The sequence below is a fragment of the Poecilia mexicana genome, unplaced genomic scaffold (assembly GCF_051168715.1).
Source record: "Poecilia mexicana isolate PSO_F unplaced genomic scaffold, ASM5116871v1 scaffold_20, whole genome shotgun sequence".
In the NCBI taxonomy this organism is placed as follows: domain Eukaryota; kingdom Metazoa; phylum Chordata; class Actinopteri; order Cyprinodontiformes; family Poeciliidae; genus Poecilia; species Poecilia mexicana.
The window spans coordinates 23,796,779-23,818,925 of record NW_028263389.1 but is presented as its reverse complement, the minus strand read 5'-3'; the positions used below and the strand labels follow the sequence as shown (position 1 = coordinate 23,818,925).

At 40.4% G+C, this 22,147-nt stretch overlaps 1 protein-coding gene across 1 annotated transcript in view; it reads right to left on the bottom strand.

The window, feature by feature from the left end:
• The window catches only part of vopp1b (VOPP1 WW domain binding protein b), a 98,682-nt gene extending 81,445 nt beyond the window's left edge, over positions 1 to 17,237 (bottom strand). Inside the window, exon 1 of the mRNA XM_088001367.1 lies at positions 17,184 to 17,237. Within this exon, the coding sequence (XP_087857493.1) occupies positions 17,184 to 17,237 (54 nt within the window). The remainder of the gene's footprint in view (positions 1 to 17,183) is intronic.
• Positions 17,238 to 22,147: the final 4,910 nt, after the last annotated feature.

Here is a 22,147-nt window from a genome sequence, read left to right as displayed (position 1 = left end):
GTGAAGCCGGGATTAATAAAGCACACGGAGCTTCACATAGAAGGGGTTCTTTATTCTCAAAAAGACACTGTTCCCTCTGAGTGTAAGAAAAATAAAAAGAATGAGATTCAGTATATGGAGAAATAAGTGGCCCATATTTCGAACGGTAGAAAGCCTTAGCTTCAGCGAAATGGCGGGCTAACAACGCGGTTAGCACTCAACAGAGTAGAACACAGCTTCACATAAAAGCTGAAATCGGCTTAAGAATTCTAGAATTGTTAAGCACCACTAGAAGAGGACAAACAGAAAAACATGACATTAGCATCATCTCTGTAGCTTTGTCCACGGAAGATAATTCAGTTCCAACATTAATTACCGAACACTTGGATTCTTCTCTCATGTGGCCATGGTCGTCTTCTCCACCAGGTCTCGGATCAAAAAATGTCCTTCTCTTCCATTTTACCAGTTAGTGCCACAGTACATAAACAAGAGGTTTTTTTTCTACTTCCGGTAATTTTAGACCTCTCTGTAACAACAGCACCACATGCTGACAAAAACAAGAATTACAACCAGTCGGTGAAATAAAAGCAAAACATGGTTTACAAAATACATTTGACATGTACCCATTTTTCACCTGGTTACATTTTCCCCTGCTTAACTGTCATCATCCTCGGTGACAAAGTAACTGTTTTTTACCTCTTTCAAAGCTTCTCTGAAAAACACAGAACCTAAGCTTGCAATAATCTGGGAGACCATTGATGAGTACATTTCCAGCTCCAATACTGACCTAGGTTCGTGATGTGGGTTTGGATGTTTCCCTGCATTCACTCTTTTACTCCTGCGGGGGGCAGGTATTGGAGCTTGTCTAACGCAAGGAGGAGATACTGGTATCTCACACTGTTGGTCAATATTGCATGTTTCATTATCAACCTGTTCAATCACAGGAGGTTCACGTTCTGAAGTCAACTGAGTCTCTGCTCACTTCTGAACACTTTCATCAATAGGACAGTTTTCTACACCTGAACAAGGAGTCAAGTCAAAAGAAACCTCTTCAATGACTATACCCCCATCATACTCATTAGATGAGTCAGTGTGAGATTCAGTCGTGTTTGTCTGCTCGGTTACAGTGTTTTCAATGTGTCTCTGGGTTGTGTCTGGCAGATTAACACATGACCTGATGTCAGCCCTATTAACCGTTTTTGTAGGTCCTCCCTCTACAGGTTGTACTGTGCAAGTTGTGCCTACTATGTCTATGAGTTGGTAAACAACTGGACTCCATGCATCCTGAATTTTGTTACGACCAGCTGGTCTGTGTCTCAGGTAAATATACTCTCCAACCTCAATTGAAGGACAGTACACTTTGTGACTATGCCGAGCAATGCGTTTTGCTGCTTTCTGCTGTGCATACTCTTTTGCTTTTTCATGTACTTCTTTGAGTCTTTGCTGGTGCACAGCAAGCCAATCAAGATTTTTATCATGGTGACTCTCATTTGCAAGCAATACATCAACAGGAAGATGTGGATCTACCCCATTGAGCAAGAAGTAAGGGGAATATTCTGTAGTCGCGTGCGGAGCAACATTATACGCATAAACCAGTTCAGGCCAACGCTTCTTTTTGTCAGGTGGAAGTGTGCGCAACAGTTCATGCAGAGTGCGGTTAAAACGCTCACACTGTACATTCCCTGTTGGATGATGGGGTGTTGTACGCGTCTTTTTCACACCATACATTCTGCAAAGTTCAGCAATAACCTCTGATTCAAAGTTACGGCCCTAATCTGAGTGGAGACATTCAGGTACACCCTACTTCATAAACCACTCCTTTAAGAGGACTTTGGCTGTGGTCTCTGCTTTTTGGTCTCGTGTAGGAAATGCCTGGGTGAACTTTGTAAACACATCGGTAATGACTAGAACATTCTCACGGCCGTCTGAAGCTGGTTCAAGGAGCGTGAAATCTACTGCCACCACTTCTAAAGGTCGTGTTGCCAAAAATTATTTCATTGGAGGGTGAATCTTTGGGTTGGGCATTTTTGTGAGAATACAACGCTCACAGTTCTTAACCCATTGCTCAACATCTTTGTGCATCCCTACCCAGAATGCTCTCTGTCTCAACAACTGTAATGTCCTCTCTATTCCCTGCAGTGTTGTGTTCAAGACCACCCAACCCGAGACCAAGACAAGACCAAGACCAGAGTGTATCGAGACCGAGACAAGACCAAGACTTTTGGGGTCCGAGACCAAGTCAAGACCAAGACCGAGGGGAGTCGAGACCGAGTCAAGACCAAGACCAGCGGCCCGCGCTACATGACACAATAAAATGTAAAATATGATCAAAATTGCTTCTCAAAATAATCTGAAAGATCCATATTACCATAAAACACCTAGATATTAAATACTTAATACATTTTACCAATATTAAATATTCCATTTATGTGCTAAAAAGTGTGATGGTCTCGTGCCATCCCTAAAAACATAACACCCTGGGCATTTGCCCATATTGCTCATATAAGAAACCACCACTGTCTGCACCATTAAACATAGCAGTTGAGGCAATGCCTTGACGGTAAATAACGCTCAACCATGAACACTGACCAAGGAGCAACAAGCAAGAAGTAACCAAACAGAAGGCGCTCATCGTGACTGTTTTCACTCTCTCTCCCAGTCCATGAAGCCAGGTAGTCTGACACCATGGCAGACATTACAGCTGCCACTTTGAACAAAAACAATCAAAGAGCAATGTGCATGCTCTGCGTGCTCTTTTGTTCTTGTGTTTTAGTTATTTGTTAATTTAAATATTAACGTACATAATAAAATAAAATAATGATGCAGTGTACACAGAGCATTACTAGAACAAAGAACGGGTGTTCTGTCAGGTCAGATCACGGTGTTCTGTCAGATCAGCATATGTTGTCAGATAGTCGTACGCTTAGCTCAGATATGCATACGCTGTCATTACCATATGATTTTATTTAATCAACATAGAATCATGACGTAGATCATCATACACTTGGTTATTAACAGTTGTATGGCATCCAGCTGCAGCCAGACCTGCTTTAAACACACTTTGAAACCACAACAACGCATGTATATCCATCTAGTTATCACATTATGTCATATTATAAACAATTTAATTACTTATTTTCGTCATAACTTGTTGCGTATACTGACAACTACACTGACGGTCAGACTTAATGCGCATGCGCTGGCATGGTACTCACTGCATGTATGGCTATGTGATAGAACACCGGCTATATCTGTCAGACACGTCATTACCATAAAATTTCATTTAATCAACAACATAGAATCATGACGTAGATCGTCATACACTTTGTTATTAACAGTTGTATGGCATCCTGACTTAGCGGTTAAGTGAGTTTTACACGGGCGTGTGTTGTAGCTGACTCCAGCTGCAGCCAGACCTGCTTTAAATACACTTTGAAACCATGACAACACATGTATATCTATATAGTTATCATTGAAAACAATTTAATGACTTATGTTCATCATAACTTGCTGCGTATGGTGAACTGACAACTCCTCTGACGGTCGGATTTCTTAATGCTTAATGCATGTATGCTATCCTGACAGCGTATGGCTATCTGATAGAACAACGGCTCTCAGTGAGTGACACTCCAGTCCTATCTAATAAGTAAAGAGCCGTGGAGAAGAATCGACTGTTTCTGAATGTCACCTCACTATATTGCAGACTTTTGGACATAGCGTTGTCCCATATATGCGACAAGTCAGTCAACACCTCCGCACAAATAATTCAGTACAGTGAGTGATAACATTTTTCATCACAATGCTTATGTGTCTCTGTACAGCTAGCTTTGATAACATCACGTTAACGGAGCCTACCTTCTTTGAGCTACTTTTCTAAGTGACGAAAAAAGTTAGACGTTGTCCCCACCGTCTGTGAAAGCGAAGCGCTGCTGAGTTAGCTGTGGCCATCGGATTTCTTACTATTTATGCAGCGCTATTATATTACTGACGATTAAACAAGCATTTTCTGCCGCTGAGAGGAAACCACTGCGCATGTCCTGGAGCGCCGCGCACGAGTGAAAGGTGGGGAGGGGAGGAGGAGGGAGAGTTTAAGGTGGGGAGGGTGGGGGGAGTAACAGAAACACATAGTTGCTTCGATTTTAATCGGTGCGTTTTGCATCCACTGAAAACAAAGATGTTAACAAATAAAGTGGACAGAATGCTGTACGTTCAGTGATATTTTCACAGTTGCGGTCTTGACTGGTCTTGAAATAAAATGCCGAGTCCTCAGCGCCCGAGACCGAGACAAGACCGAGACCAAATGCGGTCGAGTCCGAGACGAGACCGAGACCATCAAAAAATGGTCTTAAGACCGGTCTTAAGACCAAGACCAACTTCGAGTACCACAACACTGATTCCCTGATGTCCCATAGAGTCATGGACACTCTTCAAAACAGCTGTTTGTAAACAACCTGGAACAAGCAACTGAAAACACTCTCCAACACAATCATCCCTCACCACTCTGTACACCAATCCATCACGCATCTTAATGTGTTTCCATTGTTTCCACAATGATTTGGCAGCATCAGGAAGATTCTTCCTTTCTTGTGAACTTGGCATGCTACCTCGATCCAAAAACTGTTTTAAGAACACCAATCATAAGCGTATACTGCCGTCACCTTTGCGGACTACCACAACTGGTGAGGCGTAAGCGCTTTCACTTTCCTGTATGATTCCTTTCTTCAACAGTTTAGAGATATGCTCTTGTACTTCTTGGTATTGGTTAGGAGGTATACGTCGATATGGCTGTGTAACAGGTACGTCATCCACCAGCTTGATCTCATGTTTCACTTCATCCGTGTGACCCAGATGTTCATCATCATCTGCAAAAACTTCAATGTAACGGGACAGCAATGCACAGAGAGCAACACGCTCTTCCTCTTTTCCCCCCATGTCAAGTCTTTCCAAAATGGCTTGCACCTTACTGTCAGTTTGCAGTGTGTTAGAATCAACTGAAACCAGTTCAACATCGGCAGAGATGCGCTGAAACTTTACTTGGCATGTCTGTTCACTCTCAACAGGATCAACCTTTGAGATCACGCCTAACCGTGTTCTGGGGCCCAACCACACTTCCTCAGCAGAGAAGTTAACAACCTGGAGAGGAAGAACATGGCTGGTCCTTGTGACAAGTGTTGGGATAACTGCTAATCCGGGTGGTAAAGGAGTAGTCACTGGTTCAATGATCAACTGAGAGGCTGCATCTGAGATTTTAGTGTGACCTTTTACGAACACAGTGGCCCCCAAGGATGCAGGGATACGTACCTTGTTTCTACCTGCAACCCGAACTATTGCCTTTCTCTCAATGCAACAGGTCTGTACCTGTTGGAAAGCTGTCCTCCACCCAGAGTCTAAGGATCCACCCAACGTGTTGTCAAACTCTGTTGTGACTAGCTGTCTGCATCTGTGAATGACATTCATACCAATTATGCATTCTTCAGAAACAATAGGATTCACTGACGGCTTCAGGACCAAGAAGCAGTTTTTGGGATCTTTAAACTCATCGTCTCAACTTCCAGTTCAATATATCCCTGATAAGGAATGTCAAGTCCATTTGCAGCAGTTATTTTGAGCCAACTATTTGTAGCTAGCATGCTCTCATCATCACCAATATATTTTCTGAAAAACTCATCTGTCATAGTACTGACTTGGCTGCCAGTGTCCAGTAAACAATGAGCTGACCTGCCATTAAGTTTTAGATCAACCACTGGACATTTTCCTATGGCACGCTCAAGGATTTGTTCTCGTGTGATTTCCAGTGTAGGTGAGTCTATGACATGACCCTGCATTACCCGACTCACTGCAACGAGGGTCTCTCGTTTCCCGACTGACCGGAAACAGGGGACTCAGCAGAGTTTTTGTGTCTTCTCTGGGGACATTGTTTGGCAACATGACCAGCAGTTTGGCACTTGAAACATTTCGGCTTACCGTCAGGGGTAAATCTTGGAACAGTTTTGATCTTAGATGGTGTCTGGCTACTAGGGTTTTTGCTCTGAAATGTCAACTCTTTCACAGCTTTAGTGAGTTCTGTTATCACTTTCCCTTGCTCAGTGAGCACTTTAAGAACGTTGTCAATTGATACTGACTTCTCATTAGGCCTAGTTAGATTAGTGGCTTTGTCTTGCTCTTTAAGAGTTTTCATCACATCCTCCAGATACATTGGATTGCCTGTCTCTTTAACTGCACAGCACTGGGCTTCTGCTGTTACATTACTGCAGGTCTTCACTTAACTCCTAACTATTTTTGTGCTAGGGGCTTGGTCTACGGACCACAAGTAAGCTTCCTCACGCACCTCTATAAAAGTAGATGCAGGTTTTCCTCTTACGTATTTTCGGAGTTCTCGTCTCAGTGAGAGGTCTCTGAGGCCCTCAATGAACTGGTCTCTCAACACTGTGTTCTCATTAACCACGGAATCAGGATGCTGTTTCCGTACAAAACTAAAGGCCTGAGATAATGAATGTGAAAAGTCACGTATGTCTTCACCCTCCTTCTGTCTACAGTTGTAGAAGTTTTGTAAAACTTGGAAAGCACTACGTTTATCTCCAAAGGCATCTTTTAGGTAGACCAACAAGTCTTTTACAACATCACCATCAACTTTGCGTAAACGCACTTCCTCCAGAGCTGAGCCTCTTAACAATGACAGCACAAAATCGAACTGTTCAGGTGTAGATTGGTTTCTAGCAGAAATTACCCTTTCTACTTCCTCAATAAACTCATCTACACTCCTCCCATCTTTGTCAATGTCTCCACTAAATGGTGAAATGTGCCTTTCTCTGGGAACATAGACATAAGATCTGGTAGGCTCAGTATTTAGTGATGATATGACTGTCATGACTTCTTCTTGTCTTCTGGTTAACTCACTTAGTTGTTGTAATACCCCAACTTGTTCAATGTCATTTTGTTCATGGTTCTGTCCACCATCCTGTTCATTATCCTCAGTATTATTCACTGCTAACTGTTCTTCATCCATCTCAAAGTTTTCACCTTGGTCAGACATGTTTTTTTTTTTAGTTCACTTAACAGTCAATAGAAATGTATATAGCAAAGGATAAATTGGTTGAAATCCCGAGTCCACCAGATGCTCCTGGGCTGCTCCAAGACCGCTGCTGGGCGATGCTTTCTCCCACCTGGAATGCGTTCTGGACTGACGATCTCCTCGGCTGAAATCCCTCACAACCACGCCAGCACAAACTATCCAGGAACGTCCTCCTCTGATCTCGAAACAGATGCCGCCACACAGACGCAATACCCAGGTCCACTCTGGTGTAGGCCACTTCTTCACCACTGCCGTTTAATAATGCTAACGCTGCACCGCCATATACATGCCCTCACAGAGAGAAAAAAAAATTAAAAACGAGACCCCACTCCTGGTACCAATATGTGAAGCCGGGATTAATAAAGCACACTGAGCTTCACATAGAAGGGGTTCTTTATTCTCAAAAAGACACTGTTCCCTCTGAGTGTAAGAAAAATAAAAAGAATGAGATTAAATATATGGAGAAATAAGTGGCCCGTATTTCGAACAGTAGAAAGCCTTAGCTTCAGCGAAATGGCGGGCTAACAACGCGGTTAGCACTCAACAGAGTAGAACACAGCTTCACATAAAAGCTGATATCGGCTTAAGAATTCTAGAATTGTTAAGCACCTCTAGAAGAGGACAAACAGAAAAACATGACTGTAGCTTTGTCCACGGAAGATAATTCAGTTCCAACATTAATTACCGAACACTTGGATTCTTCTCTCATGTGGCCATGGTCGTCTTCTCTACCAGTTCTCGGATCAAAAAATGTCCTTCTCTTCCGTTTTACCAGTTAGTGCCACAGTACATAAACAAGAGGTTTTTTTTCTACTTCCGGTAATTTTAGACCTCTCTGTAACAACAGCACCACATGCTGACAAAAACAAGAATTACAACCAGTCGGTGAAATAAAAGCAAAACATGGTTTACAAAATACATTTGACATGTACCCATTTTTCACCTGGTTACATGCTAGCACGTAGCAGCGGTTCAACAGCGAGAGCAGCGTTTTTCACCGCAGCTCGAAGACTTAAATAATTTTGCAGGTTTCCGGGTGAGTGTTTGTAGCTGTGCACTGCTTTACCTGCTATCTGATCGCTCCATATGTCTTTTTTTTTTTTTTTTTTTTTACTGCAGTGAGCCTCGATGTAGCCATACTCCGTCAGGTATGGGATTGTTTTTATGCCATATTAGATTAGTCGTGTTGATGCATTTTGACGTGCTTCACTCCACGTGCTTCAATTTTCCGCCGCAACACGCAAACTTCCCCATTCAATCAGGGCGTTATAGTTCCACACGACATCGCTTAGGATTTGTTGCTGCGCGTTTGCGCAATGTGAAGGAAAGAGGAGACCAGCTGCACAGGCAGGCTGCGAAATGAGATGCAGGTGATCGGTTTGTGTGATCGGCAACAAGAGACCGTGATCGGCGATCACTGATCATACACTTTTTCACGGAAATCGGCCGATTATGATCGGTGGCCGATCGATCGGCACGCCTCTACTTTTTACCCATTTTTCTTTTATCTATTTTTCATTTAACATTTGTTTGAAAAAATTTTAATTTTCCCATTTTCCAATTTCCCTTATTCATTTAGTATTTCCTTATTTTCTTATTTATCACATTCTATTTTCCCCTCAAAACTTAGAGAACGGGGGAAAGAATAAATGCTAATTAGGAGAGGCACGTAATCAGGCTACAACTTCCCCAATTGGTTGGCGAGTGTCAACACCGTACTTTGCTTCAAGAAAGATGGCGACCTACTAACGGGTTATCAATAAGCTGAAGCTCATTAACTTCATTAGAAAATAGTGTTATTACTCCTGACTTTATTTTTCGTGTGGCCGCTCAGACAGAACGTGTTTAAGCTGGCGACTCTCATGGACTCAGAGCTTCACCGTCGGGAGTTTTTATAGTTTGGACAAAGCGGACGATGAAGTTGACTTAGGATTGAAGGTTGGGGACACCTTCGTAGCTACCAGCTGTGATCCAACTATAAGGAGCAGACTTTTCTGTACATCGTAAGCATGGGTGAAAGTAGGCGGGTACGGTCGGGTACTGCATACCCCTAAAAGATTTAACGGGGCTACGCAGTACCTGCAAGAGAGGGGAGCGGCTGTCTGCTGTAAAAAAATCAATGGGTACATGTGCAGCCATGAGTGCACCCACTAATCAGCCATGACTGATTAGTCTTTCAACAAAGGTCTAAAACACGACTTAATCGGTTAATAAATAGCTGGGGTTTCCCCCCACCCCATTTCATATTGTTTCTGAACTGTTCGTGCTTTGTTAGAGCAGGGCTGCAATAATACGTTGATCGCCGGAAGGTTTTGAGTCGATTTCGGCCATAGATGACAAACTGAACGCCGCCAGGACGCTGAGACCAGCACGTCCTCCTCTGACTGACTTATCAAAATGTTCGTAACTTTATTAAAGAACAGCAGAAAAAAATCAACAAAACATGTTAAAATGAAGGACCCAACAAAAATAATAATCTCCGTAATTATTGTTTCAACAAGGTGTTGCGCAATTCTGTGAGTCTCGGTTCAATTACCAAGCAGAGCTTGAGTTTAAAATTAACTAATCAACCACCACTGCGTTCAGGGAGCGCTTATTAATAATTGCAAAATAAATATCAAGCCTGAAAACCTAATATCGTAACGGACTGAATGTTATCTCTGCTCGATTTGCGGAGCGTAGGCGGTTGCCACGGAGACGGAGAATATAAAAGGTACAAGTGATTTTGAGTTGATCACCTGTTCGGGTTGTTTTACCTTTGTTTACCTTTGCTGTGGCGCATCACAGCCGCTGTGTTCAATAAACAACAAACTTGGACTAATTATCTTGTTCATCTGTGAGTATACGTCATTTACAACAAACATCAAACACGGTAAGTTTCATTAAGTATATAACAAACAAATGGCTTCTACCATGATAATTATGTGAAATTAAATTAATTGTCCAATATTTAAAAAAAAAAATAGTTTGGGCATCTCGCTTTGAGCTTAGTCTGAGAGGTTTTTCCTCTATCAAAGTATTTTTTTTTTTCTTTTGCCTCTTATTTAGTGGAAATATTGATGTTGATGAGACTTAATAATAACCTTTTTCAACCAGCTTCACTGTTGAAAATGAGGCTCTAACATTCACAAATGACAATTAAATAAAATCCAGTTCAACATCTAGTTTGAGGTGATTCCTCTGGAACCTGTTGGAGGAAAAATATCCCAACTTCGGAAGATGTGCTTTTAACTTAAAGCTCTGTGGTTCCTCAGTATGAGAGTCAGGGTGAGGAGGCGCCAGACATGGAAAACTGGGATGCACTCCATGCCATGACGTTCAGAATTTAGGTCTCATGGCATCTCAGCTTGACTTTTGTCATAGTACCCCCAAGAATTTAAAACTACTTTCACCCCTGTTACTACCACCAGGGAGAGAACTAAAACATGCTGGACGCCGGCCCTCGAGGACCGACTTTGGGCACCCCTATACTTTGATACACAGTAAAAAAAAAAAATTGAATATAACAATATTCAATTAATTTTTTTTTTTTTTTTTTAATCACAAAGTTTCTGATTTCAGAGCATGGAGCTCATTGTACAAATTTATCACACGGTGAAATCTTTCAAGCTTTTATTTCTTGTAATTGTGTAATGCTCAGAACAGAGGACCCAGAATTTCAGCCAGACACAATAGAAATGCAAATGGTTTATTGAGCTTAAGAATCTGGGACAGGTGACCACCAGGAACGGGACTGGAACCACTTCTCAGAGTGCTGTGGAGAATGGGGGCAGATTCTTGGTCCCTCAGTGGTGGGAAGGCAGGGGTGAGAAGTCGTCTCTGGGGTTGGTTGTAGAGGACAGAACACCCCTGCATGACAGAGACTGATCCAGGGCATGAGCACCAGTAGCAGGTTATCAACCTAGGGGAGATCTGAATTCAGAGGTCAAGAGGCCAAGCCAGGGTCAGAACCAGGAAGGCAGATGGAGGTAAACTTATGAGGACCAGGTGAGGATCGGTACTCAGGGCACAGAAACAGGTCAGGCAAATCCAATGACGAGGCAGAAGGCAGTGGTTGAGAGGCAGAAACAGTAGTGATGGGCCATCTTAAGCCAGACTTCAAGGAGTGTACGGAGTAAAAAGGGGGCATGTCAGATGAAGCCCCGCTTTGATGCTTGTGTCGTCTTGCTGAAAACCACGTGACTGACAACAAACAATGCCTCGCATTGCATGGGTCACGTGACTATGGAGTGAAAATAGTCTCAAAATATCTGTGCGTGTGTAAAAAGATTTGTGTGTGTGTAAAAATATCTGTGCGTGTGTAATACTGAATTTGCAAACCTTAAAAATAAAATAAACCTTCTCCTATGCCTATACATGTTGAAAAAGTACACACAAATCACCTGGTACACACACACAAAACTGCATTTACACACAGATCCGGTTACAAGTTGTTAAGGAAGAAATTTTAAATTGGTTAACTTTGGAAAAAGTCTGGCTCTCTCTCTTCCTCTGGATCCCAGGTCCTCTCGGCGGGCCACGTGTAGCCACAAGGAAAACAACAATGCGTGTTGACGTCACAGAATTACAGAGTTTAATTCAATATAAGACAATGCATAAACTTACACCAGAAACTGCAGAACAACGGAGACATACATTCATTTACCTGACAGACTTGGAAAAGAAGGAAAGAAAGAAAAGCAAAGACGTGCAAAGACATCTTTGGAGAGTTGCAAGAGCAAATCTGATTCGTTACTTCTGTGTAGAAAGTTTTATCTTCTTTTCTTTAATTTATTCAAATAAGGCGTATCTTTGCTCATCCAACCAGGAGCTATCTCTGACCCTCTCTCAAGCCAGAAACCCCTGCCGTGTTTACAGCCTTTCACAGATGAGTGTGAAAAGCTGGAACTTCTCCTGTATTGTTTTCCCACAGACAAAAGGCAGTTCAAACGATCCTAGCAAACCATCTGCTGTAACTACAGGTAACATAAAAGTCAATAGTCAGAATACATTACTAATTTCAAAACCACAATTAGGGCATTTGAGTCAAGACATGTTAAGTTTTAAAACTAGCTTATTTTAAAATTTATTTTCTCAACAAAGTGCACAACTATTTTTGAGACTCATTTCACGCTTCGGGGAAGCTCCCAGATTTGTGTGTAGATGGTGCTAGTAAAAGCTGGGACATCTGAGTTTTGCTCTGTGTCTAGTGTTTTTATCCTCTGACATTTCTCACTGTGCTTTTGCCGAAGTGGCAAATACTTTAGTTTGTGGAAAATGGAATATATCAGCACTTCCTTTTAATATCCTAAAATTATTTATAGACATATTGTGCATTTTTGAGAAGTACAGGAGACTAAGTGGTCTGAAAAAGGACCACTAGGTTGGCGGAATGGTTCGCTGGCCGGAAAAATAGCCAGGCAAACCCAGAAGCAAGACGGAGCGTCCCGGTGGTCTGTTCTCTGAAGTAAGTAGAAGCTAAACCTGCAGGCTTTGCCCTCCGATTATAATGAGACATGGAGTAATTATAAATGATTTCAGGTTACGTTTTTATATGTCTGCCCTCCTCATGTTTCTGTTAGCGGGAGCTAATGTTCATGTCAGCTATGCTACTTTAGCTGTTGGGAGCTAAGCGTGGGTTTTTACTGTCACACAGTTTGATAGTCTGTCTTCAGTCTTAACCTTAACCCAGGTTAAGTTTTATGATGCCGAAGTCGACAAGCATCTTCAGGAGATTATGGCAGTTATACATGTTGGTCACTATCACTGAAACCATATTTTGTTGCTTCAGCAACAAATTCCTGGACCTGCAGGAACATCATCTGCAGCTAGACTTTATTCACCATAACAAACTGAAAGGTTCATTTATGTTGACTTTTCAACATACTTAAGGACTTAGTCTAATGTTCACACATAGGCCTGTCAGAATAATCAATAAATCAATTAATCAGATGATAAATTAAAACAAACTCAATCATTTCCATTGGCATGATTTATTGTTTCTCTTTTTTTCTCTCTTTATACCAAAAACTGGATAATAAAAGTCTTCAGTTTGGTACTTTGGTCTCGATTAGACCTTATTTTGAAAAGCAATTTTGTTTAAAAAGACTTCAAAATTCATTAGTTTTATTTATTCTGGATACTAAAAATGTCTTCCAGTTCCAGTGTTAAATGTTCATTAGAATTTAAAGTTTAATGACCTTTGAGAATGTGTCCTTGCATTATTATTTCGTCATTACCATTATATAACTTAAAAAATGGTCTCAAAAGAACTATATTATCGTTGGTTGAGAACTTTGGAACAACTTATCATACAGTAATTTTTTTTCATGGTAACAGACCTATTCACACATCCTCCAGAATCTTCAGATTAAACTGTGTCTGGACCCCACTTCAACGGCCCTTAAACAAATATATACCTCGTCTGCAAACCAGGACAAACCTGCTGTTCCTGTTCATCTTCATGTCAAGTTGATTAATGTAGATGGTAAAATGTATTCAGATGGTTTAGATTTTCACAAGCAGTAAATTTCTTTCTCAATTGATATGACACAATTGAGAGCTAATAAAGACATACTTAAGAAAATAAATATTTTATGCATTTATTTAAAGCACCACTAACATAGCCTTCACAGCAAAACATTTAATGTAAAACATTTGATCAACATAAAAAGAAAAATTCTTCATGCATTGTGATTATTCAAGTAATTTTCAGGTTCAGTAATGTTCTGTCACAGTCAGGTCTGTCAGTGCATCAGCTGTTCAGGAAAATCAGCATAACTGTAGACTAACTGTCTATTTGTACTTTTCTCTGCATCTTCAGACAATCTGCAGCAGCTGAGATTCTAGGAGGTTCAACACCAAAACCTGAAGCTTCAAACTGAGCCGTCAACTGAACCAAGATGCCTTTCAAACAACTACAGTAGTTAACCTGCTCTGTTGGTAGATGTTATGGTATATCCTCAATCTGTACAGACTGACCTTTATGGTGTTTTCTTTTGTTAATTGATTATAGTCAATATTTGAACATCCATGGAAGTTTCATTGTTAACTTTAGGTAGCTGTGAATCCACCCATGTTAATCTGAACCTATTTTGTTAAAGATTCAACAGATTTGTTGCATTCTTAAATATGTAATATGTCCTTTGTGTGCAGTGAAATGAACATTAAAGTTAATTCAGGAAACACTTGTCATCTTCTTTCTACAGTACAAATTGAATGATGCCTCTATTAAAATGATATATTTGTGACATCAAATAAAACATATTGATTGTTTGATAAAGATATCAGTTTTTAATCATATAATAATAAAGCAATTAAAAGATCCTGCGTTATACACTCTAAAAAGTGGTTTTGGCTCTAGTTCATCTTATGAATTTGTTTATATTAATCTCACTTAATTAATTTGATTTAGTGATGACAACTTACTTTTGCTGCATGTCTTCCCCCTCCTTCACTACCCACTTTCCTGTTTATCTACTCTCAAATAAAGGCTGCCTGAGCCAAAAAATAAAAAATTGTCACTTTAAACACACTTAATTCAGATTAAAAAGATAATACATTGATTTGGATTAATTTAGTAAATTAAGTTGGATAGGCTTAATAACTTGAATTGGTTAGACTTAATAAATTAAGTTGATAAACTTAAATGAATTACTTGCTAACAATTGAAATAATTCAGTTAAGTTGGTTCAACTAATTTATTTTTCATTAAACTTGCATCCAAAGTTTAATGAAACTTTGGATGCAAGTTTTAACATAACTTAAAAAATGAAAGCTTTTTAAAGTTATGTTTTAAACCCAGAATTTTCAGATGTTATGGATTTATATCCATAACATCATAAAAGATATATCATAAAAGATAAACTATATCATAAAAGATATCATAAAAAACTTATATCTTATATCATCAAAGATAAACTAATGCTCTTGCTCTCTTCACTTTAAGACAACAAATAGTTATTTGTCTTCAAAACAAAAATTAAACCTATTTCCTGATCAAAATATTAAATTTGATTAAGGAAATTATTTTGAACCAGACCATAAAACCAGGATGGAGAATGTTTGATATGATCTAATTTCTAAACCTCAGGAGTAATAACCATTCATCACAGAACTGCATGATTAAACAATCATGTTGTAATTCTTGCTTCAAAAATGATTCTATTGCTAAATTAATCATGAATTGTAAATTGAAGACAGCAGTGTAATACGTAAACTGTTCCAACAATAGGAGTCACATATTCTCTGTCAGGACACCACTTCAAAAGACAGGCTGTAAAATGAGCTTTTGTCACCCAAAAGATTAAGTAAAATCTTCTTCTTGCCCAGGTTGCAGCTTCAACAACTCTGTCATCTGGACAAAGCAGACAGCATTGAGGATCATGTTCTTTGATGTCTCAAGTGAATTTAATACAATTCATTCTGATCTGATCTGTGAGAAACTCCAGAAGACAGAGATGGACGCCTCAACAATCACCTGGATCTGTGATACCTCACAAACAGACCACAGGTTGTGAGACTGAAGGACTAAATGTCTGACCAGGTGCTCATGTGGTAGGCACCACATGAGCACCACTCCTTTTCACTTTGTTCAAAATAAAATAGCTTTTATTTTTAAGAAAATATTTTTTTTTTACATGTGTTCAAACTTTTACTATGTCATAACATTATAACAAAATGTTATGACATTTCTTCCAGCGATACTATTACGATCTGTAGAAATACACCAGTCCTGGTCAGAAACAACCATTCAGAGCCAGGAGGAGGATTGACAGCGGTCAATCACCTCTTCTGCTCAATATGCTAATGGTGGAGAAATAACTTATCTCTCCACCTCTAACCAGTGGAGGTCCACTGATGACAGCTCTTTAAGAAAACACACTCTGACCCGCAGATCAATTATCCAACCTTCTGTCAGAACAATGTGACCGAGCCTTCAGGTCCAGTATTTAGTTTTTCCTCCAGGTTTTCACCTCATCTTGAAGTGTTATGTTGTGATTTTGCTGAATAGATTCTACTTTCTACCTTTAGAAGTACACCTGTGGCCAAACTGTGGCATGATACTGCCATTTTAGCCTGTTTGCTGAAACAGTTTGTAATTTTTATCTATGGAAATACAGTTTTGTTGCCTTATTTATACTTCAGCATTATGACAACAATCGGGTGTGAGCATCTATATCTGACTGAACATGATCACTATGCAGAACATGGATGCATATGGCTTGGACTACAGTCCACATTGTTCTTTGGAAAATACCACACACTGATTGAGAAATTACTGTTTATGTGATATAGTCAGAGTCTTACAGCTAATATGATTCTAATAAAAATAATTGGCTATTAAATTCAAACCACCAACTGCTGAAACTTACACTGACTTTTGAAATTCACTGGGTACAATGCAGGCAGAAGGCCACACGATCACTATCATGTCCAGTCTTAGTGTACAGCTTGATGTTGACACACTCAGCTTAGACAAATAAAATAATCATGAGAATTAATATTCCATGACACGTGTCATGGTGGACCACACTGTGCTGACTTCAGGGCCAGCTACAGTACTGTGGTTTCATTCACCTTAGGTGATGTGATATGGCACAAATGTGAATATAAATATTAATATGAATATGAACAGCTTAGATCAGAACTCAGCCCTCTCCTAACTCCATAAAACGGAGCTTCTGTCCTTAGTGAGCAGGGGGGGCGGGGGGGGTTGCGGATGAACATAAAGACAAAGGGTGATGTGTGGTTTCCCCTACCAAACAAAGCAGCAGAGGTCAGACCAGCCTGCTGCTGCCGGCCAGCCCAGCTCTGGATGCCGCTGCTTCGGCTCGGCGCTCTCACTGTTCTGCGGTTCAAGCTTTGGGATTTCGCTCTGGTTCTTTATCTAATCAGCTGCGTGCTGAACTTGGCACGCAGTGACATAGTGATGGCTAATACTCAGGGCTTTCCTGTACTATCTGTCTGATTTCTGCCCAGAGAGAAGAAATATTGCATTGTGCCAGTTTTAAGTAGAATTTGGCAACTAGCCATGGAAATACTTCACCACCAGAGCTCCATCACAGGCGTAACAAAGCCGAACCAGCACATTCCCCCTCTGACAGCCAGCTGGATCCACACACGCAACGGTACAATGGCAGACAGCACTCACCTCTACCAACAGCCACAATGTCACGGCAACACCACCGGCAAGTGGACTCCTCATGTCTCCGCCGCTAGCAGGGGCTGCAGGAGACGCCGAGTTCCTGCTGTTGATAGGGAGAAGAACTGAGAGGAAGCGCTCCTTTGTCACTGAGTCGGTTTCATCCTCCCGGCTTCCGCTGCCCGAGACACGGAGACACCGAATGACGCACAGAAGCGAGCAGAGTGTCGAACCGGACCTGTGTTTGTGTGGATGTTTTAATGATGGAGCTCCACGCCCCTTTATGATTTCCCTTCAACGCATCACAACCAGTTTATAGAGAAACTGGTTGTGATGGTCTATCTATCTATCTATCTATCTATCTATCTATCTATCTATCTATCTATCTATCTATCTATCTATCTATCTATCTATCTATCTATCTATCTATCTATCTATGCGCTAAATAAAAAAAATTCATTTTTTTGTGAGTGTCTGAGAATATCTTTTCAAATCTGTTATAATGTAGTTATTTCCCTATAAATTTGTGGAATGACTCCACAGCTATATAAACTACATCAAATGATGTCACTTCCTGTTAAGATCTCAAGCACACATAGGAATGTTTCGTCTGCCTTTATCTGCAAAATTATTTCAACGTAAAATGCGTTAACACCAAGTGTATTTTTTTTTTCAATTTTATTGCCATAATATGACAAGAAAAGCAGGAGTGGAACTCAACGTTATGTCACATTTCTGACAACGGAAGGGCAACGATTTGGATGGAGTCAACGGCCAGAGGAAAAAAGGAGGAAGAGGAGGTTGGTAGGAAACAAAACAGGAGAGCCAGAGGAGGTTGAGGTCATATATCGCTCTGACCAGCGGCGCCGGATTCATTTTTGAGGTGGGGGGGCCAGGGATGTTTTCTCATCTCTGTTTCGCACTTTGAATGACAGGCGCGCGCACTTGTTCAGTTGACACGATGGCACCTGTCAGTCAATTCATTGGGATTATCGCAATTTGCCCCGAAGTAAGCCCCTTACCTGGAGGACAAAGTAGTCGGGTCCACCATGTGAAGCGGCCTGGTTACTGATTTACTAAGTGCTTTTCTCAAAATAATTCATACAAACAGCAAAATGGCATGGATTAACTAACAGGTAACCGCATCCTGTTGTGTGTCACAAACCAAATCCTGATGGTTCAGAGCCATAGGCGCCGGAATAGGGGGGAGCCAGGGGACCATTGGCCCCCCACTTTACGGCCCTCCTCTGCCCGTCAGCTGGTGCCACCAGACATTTACACAGACTGCGCGCAACTCTGACAATCTGTGACTGACATCTCTCTATGTTTATATACAGACAGAAGCACAGATAAAACCTACAACACTGAGATCTGGACCAAATCTAAGGCTCCAGATCATAGCAGTCACCCAAAGGTTTACGCACATGCGGCAGCTCCGGGTCGGGTTGGGATCAGGAACTGGTCTGACACCTGAAAAGAGATTCTGGCTCTGATACAGTCTGTGTCTGGAACAATTCTGCCTAAAAATTAAATGAGAATTCTGTATTTGTGCCACATCTGGCCCAAATGCAGTATTTATAGAACTGTGTCGACGTTTTCTTTCTAACGGCGTTGGGATGAAAAAAAAAAAAAAAGAAAGACATCGGTTTCCATGTCCATTATTGGTGCGGACCAAATGCACCAATGATCTGCACGTTGCCAGTGCAGATCATTTTTGGCTTGAGTTTAAAAATAATTGCGTGAATATTAATTATTTTTCTCCAAAAGCCAATCAGCCATCAGTATCAATGGCCACTGAAAGCTTTCAGGTCTCTGGCTGTTGAAATTAATTTTGTTTGTTAAATAACAAGCACATTAAAAGTTTAATCGTGGAGTTTTTCATTTTGTTTTCAATGCAAAAATATTGTTAGCAGTCTAGCTGGTTATCTGTCCTACTCAGAAATCTCTTTCTCGCAAAATTTGTGGAACATGCAGGAAATATGGATTAAATCTGGATGCTGTGGCTTCAGACCCACAGCATCCAGATAGCGCTGCTGCGCCGTAACGTTTACCATTGACATGAGTTGACATGAGTGCTGTATACACCCTTGAAATGATTTTACATAACGGCTGACTGGCATGACACATTTCCTCAACGGGAGACATGGACGGTAGCTTCCAACTTCCTTTCTGATTAGTTCTTATGAAGTCGCGAAGTTGGAGATAGCCAAGGAAATCTTTATTTGTCAGCTTAAACTTCTCTTTTAACTGCTGCAGTGACATAAATACTTCCTTTTCATAGCAGTGCTCCAATCGGCAAATTCCCTTCTCCTGCCAGGATCTAAAGTTACCAGAGTGAAAAATCTTTGGTAGCAGTCTATTTCCCCATAACAGGGTTTTAGGAAAAAGAAAGCCTTCTAGCCTAAACATTTCACAAATTTTATACCAAATTTGGATTGTCTGAATTATTAAAGGGTTATCAGTTTCATTTTTGATAGTTTTTTTATCCCACTTATAGAGCAAATGTATTGGCATCTCTTCTTTTATCTCTGTTGTCTCAATTTTGAGCCATGAAGGAGGAGTCTGCAAATCAAACATCTGTGCCAAGAACCTAAACTAAGCCGCATAATTGTAGAGTTGAAAATTAGGGAGCTTCAGACCTCCATCCTCAATACTGCAGCGATAATTTGTCCATGCTAAGTCTCGGTGGTTTACCATGCCAAATAAATTTTGCCATTGATTTTTTAAGAGAGATAAAGAATGCATTTGGGATGTGAATTGGGAGTGATAGAAACATGTACAGAAACCTCGGGAGAATATTCATCTTTATGACATTAATTCTACCAAATAATGTGAGAGGTAAATCCATCCATTTTCCTAAATCCTCGCTCACCTTCTGAAGGAGGGTAGCTAAGTTTAGTTTAAAGAGAATACCCCTAAATATTTGAAACCCTCAGGAGACCATTTGAAATTAGACATGTTTTTAACTTTACTATGGTCAGATACGGAGATCGGTAAAACCTCACTCTATTTACCCAGTAAGTCCTGAAGGTGGCAAAGAGAGCGTTCTGGATTGGTTAAAAATAAAATAATGTCATCCGCAAAAAGCAAAATTTTATGTATGTCAGTACCTCTCTCAAAACCACTAATATTAGAATTTATTCTAATGGCCTCAGCCAATGTCTCGATGGCAAGCACGAGTGCGGGACTAACTGGATCTCCCTGCCTGTTGCCTCTATACAGCCGGAATGAATCAGAGATGATCCGATTGGTGACAACTCTAGCTTGAGGGGATCTGTATCAAATTGACAAACCCATCACCAAAGCCAAATTTCTTAAGGACAGAAAAAAGATATTGCCATTCGATACGGCTACACTTGGTATCTTTTTTTGTTAGCAATATATATTATGTTAAGCAATCGTCTCAAATTATCAGTGGAAAATCTATTTAGAATAGCGGTTCTCAACGTGGGCGGTACCGCCCCCCAGGGGGCGTTCAGAGGACGGCAGGGGGCGCTGGAGGACATTTTTACAAAAGGGGGGCGCTGGGATGCTTTTGGGGGGCGTTTGGTCGAAGGTAAACTTTACACCTTACAGTCACAACAATACCAGTTTAGACTTTAAGCAACTTGGTAAAACTGTATTGTTTAACATTAAATCATGCTTGGCTGCAACTGTATCGATGGCAGCTCCTTCTATTCAGTGTTTGTTAGCTTCTGTTAGCTTCTTGGCGCAGCTCTGTTCTCCTGCTACTGGTAGCTAAAATCACGATACCCTGACTTTGTACCCCTCTGAAAAATGAACCTATTTAAATAAAGAAATCCCGATAGAGAGCGTTCATTTTATAGCGTTAACACCGGTGCTGTAAGTGGTCCGGTATGAAACGGGTGTGATTGAACAACACAACACTTTTAAATTTCAATAATTAGAATACAGAAATTGTTTCCGTTGTTTTAAAAGGTTTATGGCAGTCTGCCTTTTCCCCATCGATACGTTTCCCGACCGCCCGACCACCTTAGGGGGTTTAAAGAAAAAAAAAAAAAAAACGACGTGCACATTGCGCAAAACTCTGAAACAGGAGAAGCGCGACATAAAACGAAGCGACGAACTAGATGTGAATTATGGCATAAAAACAGAGAATCCGACCCTGAACAGTGAAAAAATCAACACATGATGTGAAACACATGACGATTAGGCAGCGCAGCAGGTGATGAGTGAAGATTAATGATGGTCAATAAATGACAAAATAAATCTAGCAACAGGAAAGAAACTAAAGTGGACACAGCAATAAACCAAGAGAGGATAATACTAATCAAAGGAAACTAAATGGAAATGAATGAAGAAAAAAATGCAAGAATAAACTAAGAAACTAAAGTAAATACAGAGAAATAAACTTGTATGGCAAGACCTTTCATGCAATAATTAATACAGAGACTGTATGGCAAGAATAAACAGACACTATTTCTAGATAAAAGGTAAAATAATATTGTTGAAGTGCCATGGGTTTGTTGAGACCACATCTAGTACTGAGAATAAATATATTACAGACCATAACAGTAAAGAACTGATCACTTATTTATGTTTTTAATTAGATTTGATATATTTATTTCTTCAATATTATTTTTCATGTCAGTGTTAATGTCATGAGGCTGACACTTTCAATTTGACTCATTAGGATTTGACTAAGAAACAGATTTGTTCTTTGTAATTTCTGTCCAGTAAAACTATTAATCTATAAATTTATAGATATATAGATATTTATAGATATTATAAAAATATAATCAATGTTTCTGTCTCATATTTCTATGGCATTAAAAGGACCTGGAACTTTTGTTTTTCCACTGAAAGCTCTGGTTTGCACAATAAATGCCATGTGGGTGAAGTTTTATGGATGATACTCTGATGTCCCATTCTCCTGAAGGCAGCACAGAGCTGCACCACCAGAAACCTACAAGAAGAGCTATGATTTATGTAGTTACAGTTCTATCCATGTT